Genomic DNA, 13,088 nt, shown 5'->3' with positions numbered 1-13,088 from the left:
CAGCACATAATCCCAGTGAACGTGACTGTTTACCTGCATGTCTGTATTTAAGGAGAGAGACAGGAGAGGGGCTCATTAAGCTGCACAAAGGTTCACGCAAACCATACTGTTCAACTGAGAGGTCCTGTGGGTGAGTCGCTTTTGTTTTTTTTGAGAAACGTTAAGAATAGCTTCTCTTCTAAACTTCACATAGTCTCTCATTCACTTTTAAAAATGAGGACCAACACACTAATAAAGTGGCATTTTATTATGTTTAATTGTTAAAGGAAAATGTACTTTTTTTTTTAATTTAAATGTGTTAAATTAAAAAAAAATACTGTAAAAAAAACTGCAATATTGTGCATGCACATCTCAATGAATGCTCCTTTTATTTCATGCACTGCCTGAAAACTTATTTTGATGCTGCACACAATTATTTGTATTCATAAACACAAACAACTTCCCTGCAGTTTTACGGGTCCCTCGTTATCTGCAATCATGATCAAACTGGTAATGTATGACTTTTTGTATTATATTTTAAATTTTTCGATGTAAATATGTTTTTTTATATTTTCTATAGAGATTTGCAAGCTCTTTATATGCAGTATGTCATATTCTGCGATTTTAACCTTTTGAATTTTCTCTAATAGTTAAGCGTTGCCGTTGTTGCAGGACTGTTTTTTGGTAGGTTTATCTCTGTAACTGCAACGGTCATGATGATGAGTACAATTGTGACTATAATTAGAAATAGACACAGTCACAGTATGCAACGTTTTTCTGATTACTTTTAGCAGAAAGCAACCAGCAGGTCATCAAACCGACTGATGAAAAAGGTAAGACTTCTCACCCATTGTGCACCATTGTGCACCTCCATGTGTGAAGAAATAAAACTGGGTTTGCTCTGGTCTGCGGCTGCAAACCCTGGAGTTTGCAGCAGAGCAAGTCTCATTACACGCAGTTGAGAAAACTGACAGAAAGACTGTCAGTTTGATATGAAGTCAAGTTCTGTAACACCTTAAGAGGTGTGTTTTTGGAGTGGGAAGATTTTTTCGTCAGGTTCTTGTAAGGTGTTAGGAAAGTACGACTTTCTTTTCTTGTAATCTTTTTCATTTTCATTTGTCACACAGAAACCGGTCTTTCATCCCTCCTCCCTACAATCGGGTCAGGTTAGAGATTCCTCTCAGTGGCAATCCTGACAGTTAAAGTAGAAACTAAACCATTCACAAGTTCACTTTGTATGGAAAGTCTGACACCTGTTCTTTTAAATTTCTTTCACTCCATTCAGGATGGCCCTGCTACTTTCCCACCCACATTCGTAAGTAGATCCCGCCTTTGGTTTTTAGTTACATTGCATCTGTCTTTGTATCTTTTTTTTTATCAGACATTTAAATCCCATCCTGACCAAATCGAAACAAGTGCAAATACAGAAAGCTATCAAATAACTTGCTGCTAACTTATCTCTATTAAAATTACTTTGTCCAGAATGTTGGACAGACTGGTTTGACAGAGATGACCCCTCTGGAAGTGGAGACTGGGAAACCCTCTACAATCTTCGTAAAGAAAATCCAGGAAAGATCTGCCCCAAACCAGCAGATATTGAGGCCAAGACTCTGTCTGGGCTCAGTGTGGCTGCAGCAGGGGATGTGATTTATAAGTACGTAGGAATAATGTGAATTTGTTTTATGCAACGATTCAAACTGTATTCCACCGAATGTGTTGCATTATTGTTGTTACTGTATGTGTTTGTGCACCTGTTGAGATAACCCATTAACATATTTCTATTGTTCCCACTTTTCATATTTGATTCATCAGCAAAACAATTGATCTATTTAAAACTCAACCCATTCAATGTTTTTCTAATAACATGACTGAAAATATGAAATATCAACAGACATCGCTTTCCCTAGAGCCATGCCACAAGCATAGCTGAGAGGTACTTAGTGGGTGCATCTGCTCAATTATTTTCACTAAGTGTCACTCTCCTTTTTCAGAAGTGACACAACTCTGGGGTTCGTCTGCAGAAACGAGGACCAGTCCAAGAAGATGTGCAACGATTACCGTGTTCGTTTCAGCTGCCATCCCCCCTTCTGTGGTGGAGGTACTGCGTGAGCACATTGTACATGTGGGGCGTTAAGCTGCCGCTGCAAAGTGGATTTCCCTCCTTCCCTTTCATTGTTCCTGTGCACAAGCAGTCATTTACAACGGTGCTTTCAGCCATCCCGTCTCTCGTTTATCGCTCGTTGCAGTGTGCTGGACCAAGTGGTATGACAGGGACGATCCCAGTGGAACCGGCGACTGGGAGCTTTTGAGCAACCTGAAGGGAGAAAACCCAGGAAAAATCTGTGACTACCCACTGTACATCGAGGCCGTTACCACTGATACACTTACCCCAGCCATCGAAACAGGGGAGATCTTACACATGTAAGTTGCCTCTTAGGGAAACATTTTTTTTACTTGTAGTAATTTTATCCCGCCAATCTATCAATACTTCTCAACATTAACACCTCTTTCCCAAAGTTTTCACATCATCAAGATGTACTGCCCGCAGCTACTGCTTAAAGAGTGAACGGAAACTTTGTAAATGTACATTTACATTAGATGAGATGAAATTTTAATGAGCCCCATGAGGAAACTGGATAATAGGCACATAATGTCTGAAAGTTTTAAACCTAGCTGAGCCTAACTTTATGCTTGCGCTAACAGTTTTGCCTGAGAAAACATGCTGCAGTCTTCATGTTCTGGAGAGCATGAAGCACGAATAACCCGATTTATTGATATTTATTTTTCCCTGGACATCTGAGACATGTAACATTTGAGAAGGAGCCACACGTGATGTTGATGAAATGACAGCAAGAACAAAATGAGAACAGATGAGGGTGATTTCATTTTTATGGACTAGCAACCGCAGTTTCACACACTACATCACATTTTTATCAACAATGATTTATGGTTTTAGCAATATACCCTGTTAAAAAGAAGCTTGCCTTGTAGAATTAATATCATATCACTTGTTAATATCAGTTGATATCATGCTGATTCATGAACGCTTGCAATCTTTTTTCAGCTACAATCCAACTCAGGGATTTGTTTGCCGCAAGATTGACCAGAAATCCGGCACATGCCGTGACTACAAAGTTCGCTTTGGATGCCCGTGCAGCTATTAAGGCCCGACTCCGCAACCGACGCTGAGGCGCAGAGGAGGCATTCAAATCCCTTCAGTTTTTCTCTGCTTTTGCTTTCAAGTTTCTAGATTCTAGTTTTTCCTGTGCCTGAAGAAAGACGAATAATAGGCCGTTTTTTTACGCCAGAATTTTTGACTTGCACGAAAAGCAAAGGTGTTACAATCCATGACAATGGCTCTGGTCTATTCAAGTGTCCCAGTAAATCCTCACAGTATGACAGTGAGGCAGCATGTGTGACACCAGGACCCTGACGCCTATACAGCTAAATGGAATTCAGCCATAATTCATTTTATCACTCACGCCTGTGCTTTTCCTGCAGTGCAAAGATGTCTTCCGCCGGAAAAAAAAGACCTATTAGGCGCTTTATCAGTCTTGTCTTTTCTGTGATTATGAAATCATTATCTTGTACAACTATTGTAGGATATAAATCAACAGTTAACGGCAATAAAAACATTAATAAACAGCAAGTCCCTTTTGTCATTAAGCTTCGCTCATAGCTCTACCGAGCTAATTAGGACTGTACAAATGGGCTCAGAGGCTTTGTGTGAGTAATGCAGACTTACTGTATGTGTGTTGAACAGATGGTGGGAAGTGATATGATATACAGACAGTAGGAGGTGCTGGGTAGCAGTGCTGCTCAACAGCAAATGTGGGAAAGCATAAGCCAGTGAATCTGAATGCACACATGCATGCATTAAGAAGCACAGTTAAGACAGCCGGCTTTGGTGTGTCTCCTTCTTTCTTCCGCTCTGCTTATAGAAGCAAGGGTTTGTGTTTTGAGTGCAGGTTTAGTGTCCTTACGACCTCTTCTCCCTGACCTAAATCACACCTCTGCCATGTTTCCCTCAAAGTCAAATGCTCCTGGTGCAATCCTCCACCCACACAAACTCCGGTAAACCCTTGAATGTACGCACATGGGCAAAAAGGTGCACGCGTATACACGCGCAAAGCAAGGCGGGGAGATACAAGGTGATTCCTGCTACATCAACACCGTCAACATTTCCTCAGGAGATGAGCACTCGTGATAGGTGCTGAAAAGAAACGCTGTAGTGCCGTGCAGAATTTAAAATGAGGGGGAGAAAACTTTCCCACTGTCTTCTGTGGGAAAACCTTGTGTTCCTTGGGTGCCTTCCTAATGCTTGCATGCTTGCACTGCATCAATATTTCTGCCCGTATATATATATTGGTGTCATTTAGCTTCGAGTATGCATGCCTGTCCTCCAGCAAGGCTGTGCTGAAGTAGGCGAAATGTGAAAAGACAGCGAAGAGGAGGAGGAGGGAGTCAACTGGATGCAATCTGGTGAACTTTCTCCCTGCTCCACTTTTTTTCTTCTGATAAAGCTGAAGAAGAGAAACTCTGCCATTGGTGGTGAAGTAAAATGAAATCTGCCCCGCTGAAGTGCAGCAGAAGTGTTGAAGCTTTGGAGCATTATGGTGCTCCATTCTCTTCCATTAATCTCCCAATATTCCATGGCTGTGGAGGCCTATTTATAGACCAGGGGATGATTAAGTAGTGAAGCACTGTGCCACAGAGGGAACCAAGCTCATTTTCTTTTTTGCACCCTTTCTCTTCCTTACTCATTCTCTACCTACTTCTCTTTCATACCCTCCCTCTGTGTCTTTATCTTCTTGCTCATCCTCCTCTTTTTCACAAGCATATACAGTGTATTACACACCAAGCTTCTTTCACATAGTTTAGTTGTCAGTTAAATTATTTTAGTCTCAAGGGGGTACGAATAAGTCCTTCAATTCCTTTTTTTTTATTAAGCATTTGACAAAAGGGTTTATGGAAGCGTTAATTGTTATGAGGCTACAGGAGGAAGAGTGACAGCCTTAACAAGAGAGGATAAACCGCCATACAGCATGTTTTCATCGCTAAGTCAAGCTGGATCAAGACTGAGGGGTGTCCATTAATGCGGGAGGAAAATATGCGCAGAGAGATCCCTGCTTATACCTGCTATAGCAAGGTGTCCTTGAGTGGAAGTGGAGCACATGAAAAACGGTTTAGTTCATTTTCATGTGTACAGACGTGATTAATGGGGGAGAGGGAGGGGAGGAGAGGAGAGGAGAGGGGAGGAGAGGGAAGGAGCGACCTCGCTGAGCTGAAGGCCGGCCTCGTTTCATCACCTCCAGAAGAGCGAGGGCATAAATGAGATCAAACAGTTCTTTATGTTTCCAAACTGACACTCGATCCGCGGGTCCACGTCCGGATTTCTCTTTGGGTTTTACAGGGGCTTAGGTGGCAACCTTTTCCTGCAGGGTGGATTTTGTGCAGGGCTTACTGTCGATGCAGAGGACCTTTGTAACAAGTATTTGTCTAGTAAAATGAAAATCCAAAGATTTGTGCAAGGAAGTAATTCGGAAGACACGAGGCTTGAATATGTTGAAATGACCATTTTGTCAGTCAGAAGAAGCGGAAAGGTGCATATAATTGTGAGTGTTTTAGAATTTCATACGGAGAGTTAATGCGACCATTTATCTCTTGTGCAGTGAATTTGCTTGCATGAGCAACAGGGGTGTCTTTCTGTCACTAATTCTAAGAGTTTGGGTTTGAAAGTAGCTACTTTTATTGCGTTTGAAGACATCTCATACGTCCTTAAACCTCTCATGGTTCTTTGCAGCGACCGAACAGCCGGTGCTTGACAAATTTGTCACACTATTTAGTATTTCTGTTTATCTGTCCAATATATTTTTGTACCACTGCAGTCTTGGCAACCCATGAAAACACTTGAGCTGTAGAAGGCACAGTCCATGTACCTTGAGTTATATTTAATAAATCCCGAACCAGGCAATTTCATAATTCTCAAATCCATGCGTCAAATGCTATTTATTCAAAAGACACAAATTTATCACATTTATGATGCTATAAATTTGATTCATGCTGAATTATGTGTAAATGAATGCACCCAACCTCCATCACTACACTCTCTGGGTAGTGAAACAGCAACTTTAAATCCCTCTTACCAAAGCAATATGAGCCTGAAAAGCTATTAGAGCATGACTCCTGAGAGATGAACAAGACAAAAGTGTTATGCCTGTACCTTTCCGGAAGGTGAGAACAATACCAGGCTATTTTCACTCTGACAAGCCATATTAGTCGTGCCAGCTTTTGCCTGCCGGCAACTGCTACGTGATAGCTGTCTGGGACATTTTGTTTCCAGTCACAGTAGCTGATCCCTTGATTGAAAACATTGAATGCTGAGAGGGTGTTATCCCTGTTTGGAGTTTCTGATCCTGGATGTCTGAGGCGACTGCTTGGCCCTCTCATCCCCTGCCGCAACAGTTGATCCCTGGATCTTTGTGGAAACAGAGTGGATTGCATTACTGAGGTGGAAGTCTAAAACGGTCAGGGATGTGTGCCTGCTGTAACCCCTCGCTGAGAAGACTTCAAATGTGCAGGTCACAGTGCAGCTGCAAAGCAAGCTGAGGCATTCTCGCCTGAATTCGACAGTCATGCCTGAAATCTGTTTTCCTGCATCTCCTCCTATGCGTCGACTCAGATCTAGTTTTAATTATCATTTGCTGCATCGCCGTGTTGGCGGCATTCTCTCGTCAATGGTCTGTAAAATGGTGAGAATTAGATGAAGCCTTAATGACTTACTAATGGGCGCCAAGAGAGGCCTAAAACAAAGCCCCAGATATGCACAAATCAACTGTGTGTGTTCTTTATTTACACTTGTGTGCACGTCTGGCTTTGAAAGGCCCTCCTCTTGTTCATGGACACCAAAGATGGAGATGTCTTTGCAGAAAGAGAGGTTCATTGGAGGCTTTCATGTATCAGAATACAAAGTTCCTCTCTTGTCCTCCAGCCTCTTTCTCTGCAGGCAAACCCCTGGCACCGACTCGTCCAATGGGGAGAGTTCGTTTTTGCAAGCGCTGCCAACGTTTCTATTTGATGGCCAAAATACTATGTAGGCAGATGGATGCATCTGTCCACATTCTGTCTATTCCTCATGTTCAAACTTTCTCTCTGGGTCTCTATCAGTCTCTCTCTCTAACACACACACACACACACACACACACACACACACTCGCACAGGGGGCTGTTTCCTCATCATTCACACTGAGAAATGCCCTGTAAGGACGTCCTTATCCTGCAAACCAGACTCTGCTGGATGCTCTGTAATAACAACTCCAGCCGTCCACCATCCAATCAGCCGGGCTCACTGCTGTGTACGTATGTGCGTGTGTGTTTTTGTGGGTCTGTGTGTGTGAATATGTATGATTCTCTCCTAAGATCTGAAACCACAAAGCACAAGAAGCATTTATTCATTCCAGACAAGACCAAAGACATGAAAAAAATCCTAAAAAATAAAGAGGGAAAAGGAAGATATTTATTTATTTACACTTACACAACACATTGGTGTTGTTATGTGATTATGTTGAGCGGTTATTATTAGAAAATCTCAGCAAATATACACTTCTCTTATAAATAATGCTGTTGGCATTGGCACAGCTATGCCGAGGACCACAAATGAAATGAAAAAATAAACTCGAGTTGGTGTATAGAGAGCATACAGGCGGACAGAACTGGATTATGCTCCAGGAGAAGTTTGAGAAGTTTCCTGGACATTCTGACTTTTTTACACCAGAAAACTGGGTCAGCTTTGCTATCCAATGCAAATGTTGTCAATCCTAACTGACTACCATGGACTTTTCAGTCCCACCATTTAATGTGTTCAAAAACTCAATATGTAGGATTTCACTGGAGTAGTCCTCTGCAGAGTAAGGTACAGATGTGTTTTAATAATGGCACCAATGGTCATCATTTATAAATGCTGAAAACACAGTTGGCTTTTATTTTGAACTTTGGTGCAAACAGACAGGGGCCCTTTAGGACTCTGAGGCATAATCCTTTATTTTCTTTGCTCATTCTTGTCTGAAATTATGATGCTATCTTTGAGTAAAACTAATTTAAAATAATGGATCCAGAGAGTGAAATCGATTTAATTTAAGATACACAGTGTAAGTCAAATTTGGACAGCGGCCAATTTAAAACCCATGGTCCATGCACCCACGTAGGTGTTTTCACTTATCCTGCCTGATTGGACACCTCTATCGCCGTACCTGTTTAGGTGGGAGAAAAGTTGCACCTTTAGCATTTTAAAGTTTGGTGCACTCATGTAATTCCAACACGGCCCCTCCTATCCTCTACGTGAGCACAGGTCTAATCAGGCAGAATAAGTAGAAACAGGGGCTTTCAGCGTGAATAGACCCCACAGCAGACGTCTTGACTTGTCAGAGCGCAGGTGGAACTAGTCACATTAACAATGGCTCAGTTCCAGCCAGCAAGCCAGTGAACCAGAATGCACAATGCCAGAGACCTGGCTGGAGGAGCGGCTGTTATTCATGTTATTGATTTCACCTGTGCTTGTCCTGCTGTGACACGCCACGTGCCACGCCTGCAAGGAACCTGATTGGACATGCTCTCAAATGGCCTTGAATAGTATCTGTCTTCCTGCTTTTCCCTTTCAAAGCATCTGTAAGTGGTTAACATCATGTGATCCTGGAGAAGTAATTGTGATTTAGCGTTCATGTTATGACATGAAGTTGAGTCATAAAACATTGGCGTCGATTCAGGACGTCAGAAAGCGTCGCACAACATGTATTATTGTGACGGACATTAAATGTTAGCTTGTATTAGCTTTTAAGGCTACCTGAAGCATAAACAGGGCTACAAATAGCATCAAACTTCACTATCACCAAATTGTGACAGTATTTCACTTTGCCAGCCAATTAGCTATAATTGTATTTTCTTGTCAGATCTGTATCCCTGTGCTAACTTATATTGGCATATACTGTAAGTAATGTTAGCCGTCACATGTAACTGTGTGGCAAAGCAGTAGTTCTTCAGTAATTCTACAATATCGTATGAATGCTGTAGTACTGTGTAACAGTGATAAAGCACAAGCATACTGCCACAGACTTAAATTGATAATTTGGTGACCATGGCCATGAAACTGGTAGAATTTCCATATTACTGAACCCTCGCACTGCTGACCATATTTCCATGCCACTTTTTGAAAGCATTGCCATGGCGGATAGAAGTTAGAGATGGCTGTCACAGCAAAGTCAGCCTGCAGCTTCAGAAGTAAGTCGGTCTGACTGCAACTGCTGGAGGGGGGGATTTGCGGGCATCTGTCAGCCCTAACTGGAAGTGACAGTGTGCAGAGAGGTCCTAATTACTGTCTCACTTGACTAATTGTCGTCTCTGAAGAATGTATTCCCACTGAGGTCCCGGGGATCTCATTGACAGCACTGCTCAAGACATATAGGCCACTGCTGACTTCAGCATGCTGTTATTATCAAAGGCAATGCTGGAGCAAAGCCACAAGTGGGAACTCAAAAACCGCCGCGATTACAGGCTCGAGTGAGGCGCCCGTGGTATTTTAACATTTGCAGGGACGGATGCTGTACAGGTTTTGTACGTGAGTGCTAAAGAAGAAAGTGTGCTTGTTTTTAAAGGGCCCTTCTTCAACTCGCCAAAACCTTAAGACGCCCTTGGCTTCAGTCATCTTGGCATAATGGGCTGATGAAGTGAGACCATTGTTGGCTTTCTGGAGTCAACAATGTTAAAATAAACTTGTAGCATTCAGAATAATGCAGCGGAGATGAGCCTTTAGTACAGGGAGACTGAGCTGAATGAATGTCTTCTCTTTCAGGGTCTTACCATTCAAAGTGCATCAGCTTCTCGTTTCCATGGTTTCCTTCCCTGTGCCAATGCTATCTTTCCACCAGTCTGACTGCGAGACGGAGCGAGGGAGGGAGGGGGAGAGAGAGAGAGAGAAACAGAGAGAGAGAGAATGACAGAAGGCTTTTAGCAGTGGTTATCTCTCCTTTGCATAAAGTCCCCTTTGCATTACCCGGTGCATGAATGCCGTCTGAATAAACACACCAGCCAGCTCATGTGGAAGCCTCCGTGGGTTACAAGCGAGTGGGTGTGTATAAAGTAATCTAATTTGTGGTCTCCTTCAAAAACGACACGGTTTGATCATGGATGAAAAAAAAAAGAGTACATCTCCCAAATGGTATTTTCCTATTAGTCACAACAGAGCTAAAGGAGCAGGAGTCATTTTAACATCATAATGAGACAATTTTCCCTTCCCATCACCTCCTCTTTTCTCGCTGCTTTATCTCACCCTGACTGGCTTAAGGGGATGTGAAAAGTTTGTTAAACTGGTGATCAAGATATCAGTGAGGGATACTTACGGGGGAGCATAGCTGATTCTTTTGTCCTTAAATGCCCCGTGCTCAGCTGCAGACATACAATGCTGTTTACATTTATATCACAAAAATTAAGTTAGACTCATTTGTGGCAGCCTGAATTCTATTCCGCATGGCATGGCATGATGAGCGCCTTTCTCTTTGATATTCTCGCGCCGCGGAGTGTGCAGACCCACGCAGGCTGACACACGTTCAAAGTCGGCGTTCACACCACGCAGCCACTCGATCCCGTGTCATTACTTGGTGTTTCTTTTTTTCAGCCGGAAACAAGCGAGCTCGTGGCCGTTAAATGCATTTGCCTTCATTTGGGGAAGGGGATTTGACAGATCTGGTGATGTATGAGAGAGTGTCACTCCCGACAAAAGAGCGAGTTGGTGCCAGAATCATTTTCCTCCCGCGTCGCGCATTTGCTCATAATTTCGCTATTCTGCAGCCTCGTGAAGACACAACACAGTAATGGAGCACTTCAGGAATATCTTAGTGACATTAGAGGAAATAAAGACACCATAAAGTACGCCAAGGTCAACCGAAAGCCCAATTTTAAACACGCTGTAAAACCATGCAGGAATATTATAGTGACTTTAATTTGGAGTAGCTCTACAGTGCGCGCGCACACACGCACACAGGCCAGCCATTCACACTCGAGTCACACAATGACGGTGTTCATTCAGGCTTTGGACTCTGGTGGCGCCCATCAAAGAGCTCCTTTCACGTCTCCGTGGGGATTAAATAGCCTTCCACCCTCTTGGGGCAGCGGCGCACCGCTGTATGCCTCCACCTCCAGCTGATGCACTGGCTCGTTGGGGGGCGGCCGCTGATAAGGCGCATGTAGTGGTAAATCAATAGCATGCAGGCCCGCGCAAGAGCTGCAGATGTCTATCATCCAGATGCAACGCGTCGCGGCCTATAGGACACAGGCTCGTTTGAGCACGCTAATCAGATAGAAGCGTGATAGGCCTGCGCGCACTCCCCAGAGATACCGCCCGTCTTCCCCCCGCGAAATGTAAGCAGCGATGGAACCTCTGTGTGTGTGTCACTCACACCTTCACATCTATGGCTCACACTCGAGAATAGTCTGGAGCTGGAAGGCTTTCAAGTCTAAAGTGGAGTTATTTGCATAGGTTAAATATTCGTGCCTTTCAGCGGCTCCTGTCGATATTACGGATTCGCTGTTCTGCCAGTTTTAATTCCTTTCATCCCACTCCTCCCACATTCCTGGAATGATGCTGGAAATCGTCGAAAGGTGGTGGCTTGAGATGCCGCCAAAGAGGTTTAGAAAGTGAAGTTGTGAATGACCCCCCCAAAAAAGTGGGCATATTTATCAATTTATCCCACTCGTGTGTGCGGGAGAGAGAGAAAAAACAATGATAGCCTGCAGGCTGGAGATTGCGTCGCTGCTGCGCAGGTTTGGCCGGTTATTGTGTGCAGTGCACTGTGTACATAGTTATTTCTTCATGTGCCAAACACTTGGCCGAACGCTTAACAGCGGCTGAATGATTGCTGGCTGTTTGAACTCTGAGGAAGACAGATGGAGCAGGCTCTCGTTGCTTTCTGCGGCCGGTGTTGCTGAGTGCAGATCCCACGCTAACGAACACAAACACAAACGACGGGAATGTATGGAGTTAAACGCAGCTTGCATTTGCCCCCCTCCTCACATGCAACTCCATGCGTTTGATCAATGGCAAACTGAGTTTATTTCCGTCCCTGTGTCTCTGCCGCCGTGAGGTGATCCTATCCGGACGGACAGCGAGCGAGGGTTCACCCTGAAGTTACTGTTGCTTTTTTGCGCTTCAGAGCTCGTATTTTTCTTTTTTTTTACCGGCAAATCTTCAAATGCACGCAAGCTTGAGGGCAAGTTATGAAGGAAACGGAGAAACTATGACCGAGGAAGGTGGGATGAAATAAAGTTTCCCCACCCCTCCCTCCCCCTTATTTCCCCTCTGTCTCTCTTCCCCCTCCATCCATCTCCCTCTCTCTACATCCCTCCCTCCTTTTCATCGCTTTCTATCTGTACATCCATCTCTCTCGCTCTCCCTCTCTCTCCCTCGCTCTCCCTCTCTCTGTCTTTCTCTGGTGCGCGTTCACAACACTAACCTTGGCTCGACGTCAGAGCCTGTGCAGCAGTGCAGTATAATGGGAGCGCAAGCAACCCAGAGCGCCTCATAGGGGGCTGCATATCGCTGCTGTATCCTCTGCTTGGCGCTCTCTAGCCCCTCTCCAACCCTCTCCAGCACCTCACCTCATAGCCCATGCTCGGGCTCCCCCCCCTCCTCACTGGATCCGTACCCTTCGACATGGATGTCCCGCCGTCCCTCGACCCGGAGGATTGTTGTTTCTTGGCGCAGTGAAGGAGGAGAAGGGGAAGGAATCATGTCGGGACTGCTAATGGATTTAGGGAAAGCGCAAGTGACCATGCCGTGATCTTGCGCATCCAGGGCCGCCGTCACCCTGCCTTGCCCAACGACCGTAGAAGAATTACGGGGGAATCGAACCCGCGCACCGGGTGGATTAAACCACTGTGCATTTTTTTAAAAACAACATGAAGATTACCTCCCATCATCTGATGATAACCAGTCTCGTTTTCAGGTCCAACCTCAGGCTGATCCCGCTTCTGCTGCTGTTTCTTGGTTACTCTCGCGGGATGCCACACGTTTTAAGATTTGGTAAGAATTCTGTTTTGTGATAATATACCATCATGCAACG

General features: G+C 44.2%; 1 protein-coding gene and 1 pseudogene across 1 annotated transcript in view; both read left to right on the top strand.

Moving 5' to 3' along the window:
* Window positions 1-477: 477 nt before the first annotated feature.
* LOC121622429 lies at window positions 478-3,143 on the top strand (annotated as a pseudogene).
* A 9,781-nt stretch (window positions 3,144-12,924) lies between these two features.
* LOC121622484 (glutamate receptor ionotropic, kainate 2-like) overlaps window positions 12,925-13,088 on the top strand; it is a 56,984-nt gene continuing 56,820 nt past the window's right edge. Inside the window, exon 1 of the mRNA XM_041959461.1 lies at window positions 12,925-13,048. Within this exon, the coding sequence (XP_041815395.1) occupies window positions 12,925-13,048 (124 nt within the window). The remainder of the gene's footprint in view (window positions 13,049-13,088) is intronic.

This window comes from Chelmon rostratus, chromosome 18 (assembly GCF_017976325.1).
Source record: "Chelmon rostratus isolate fCheRos1 chromosome 18, fCheRos1.pri, whole genome shotgun sequence".
NCBI lineage: Eukaryota > Metazoa > Chordata > Actinopteri > Chaetodontiformes > Chaetodontidae > Chelmon > Chelmon rostratus.
This window is presented reverse-complemented; position numbering and strand designations above follow the sequence as displayed.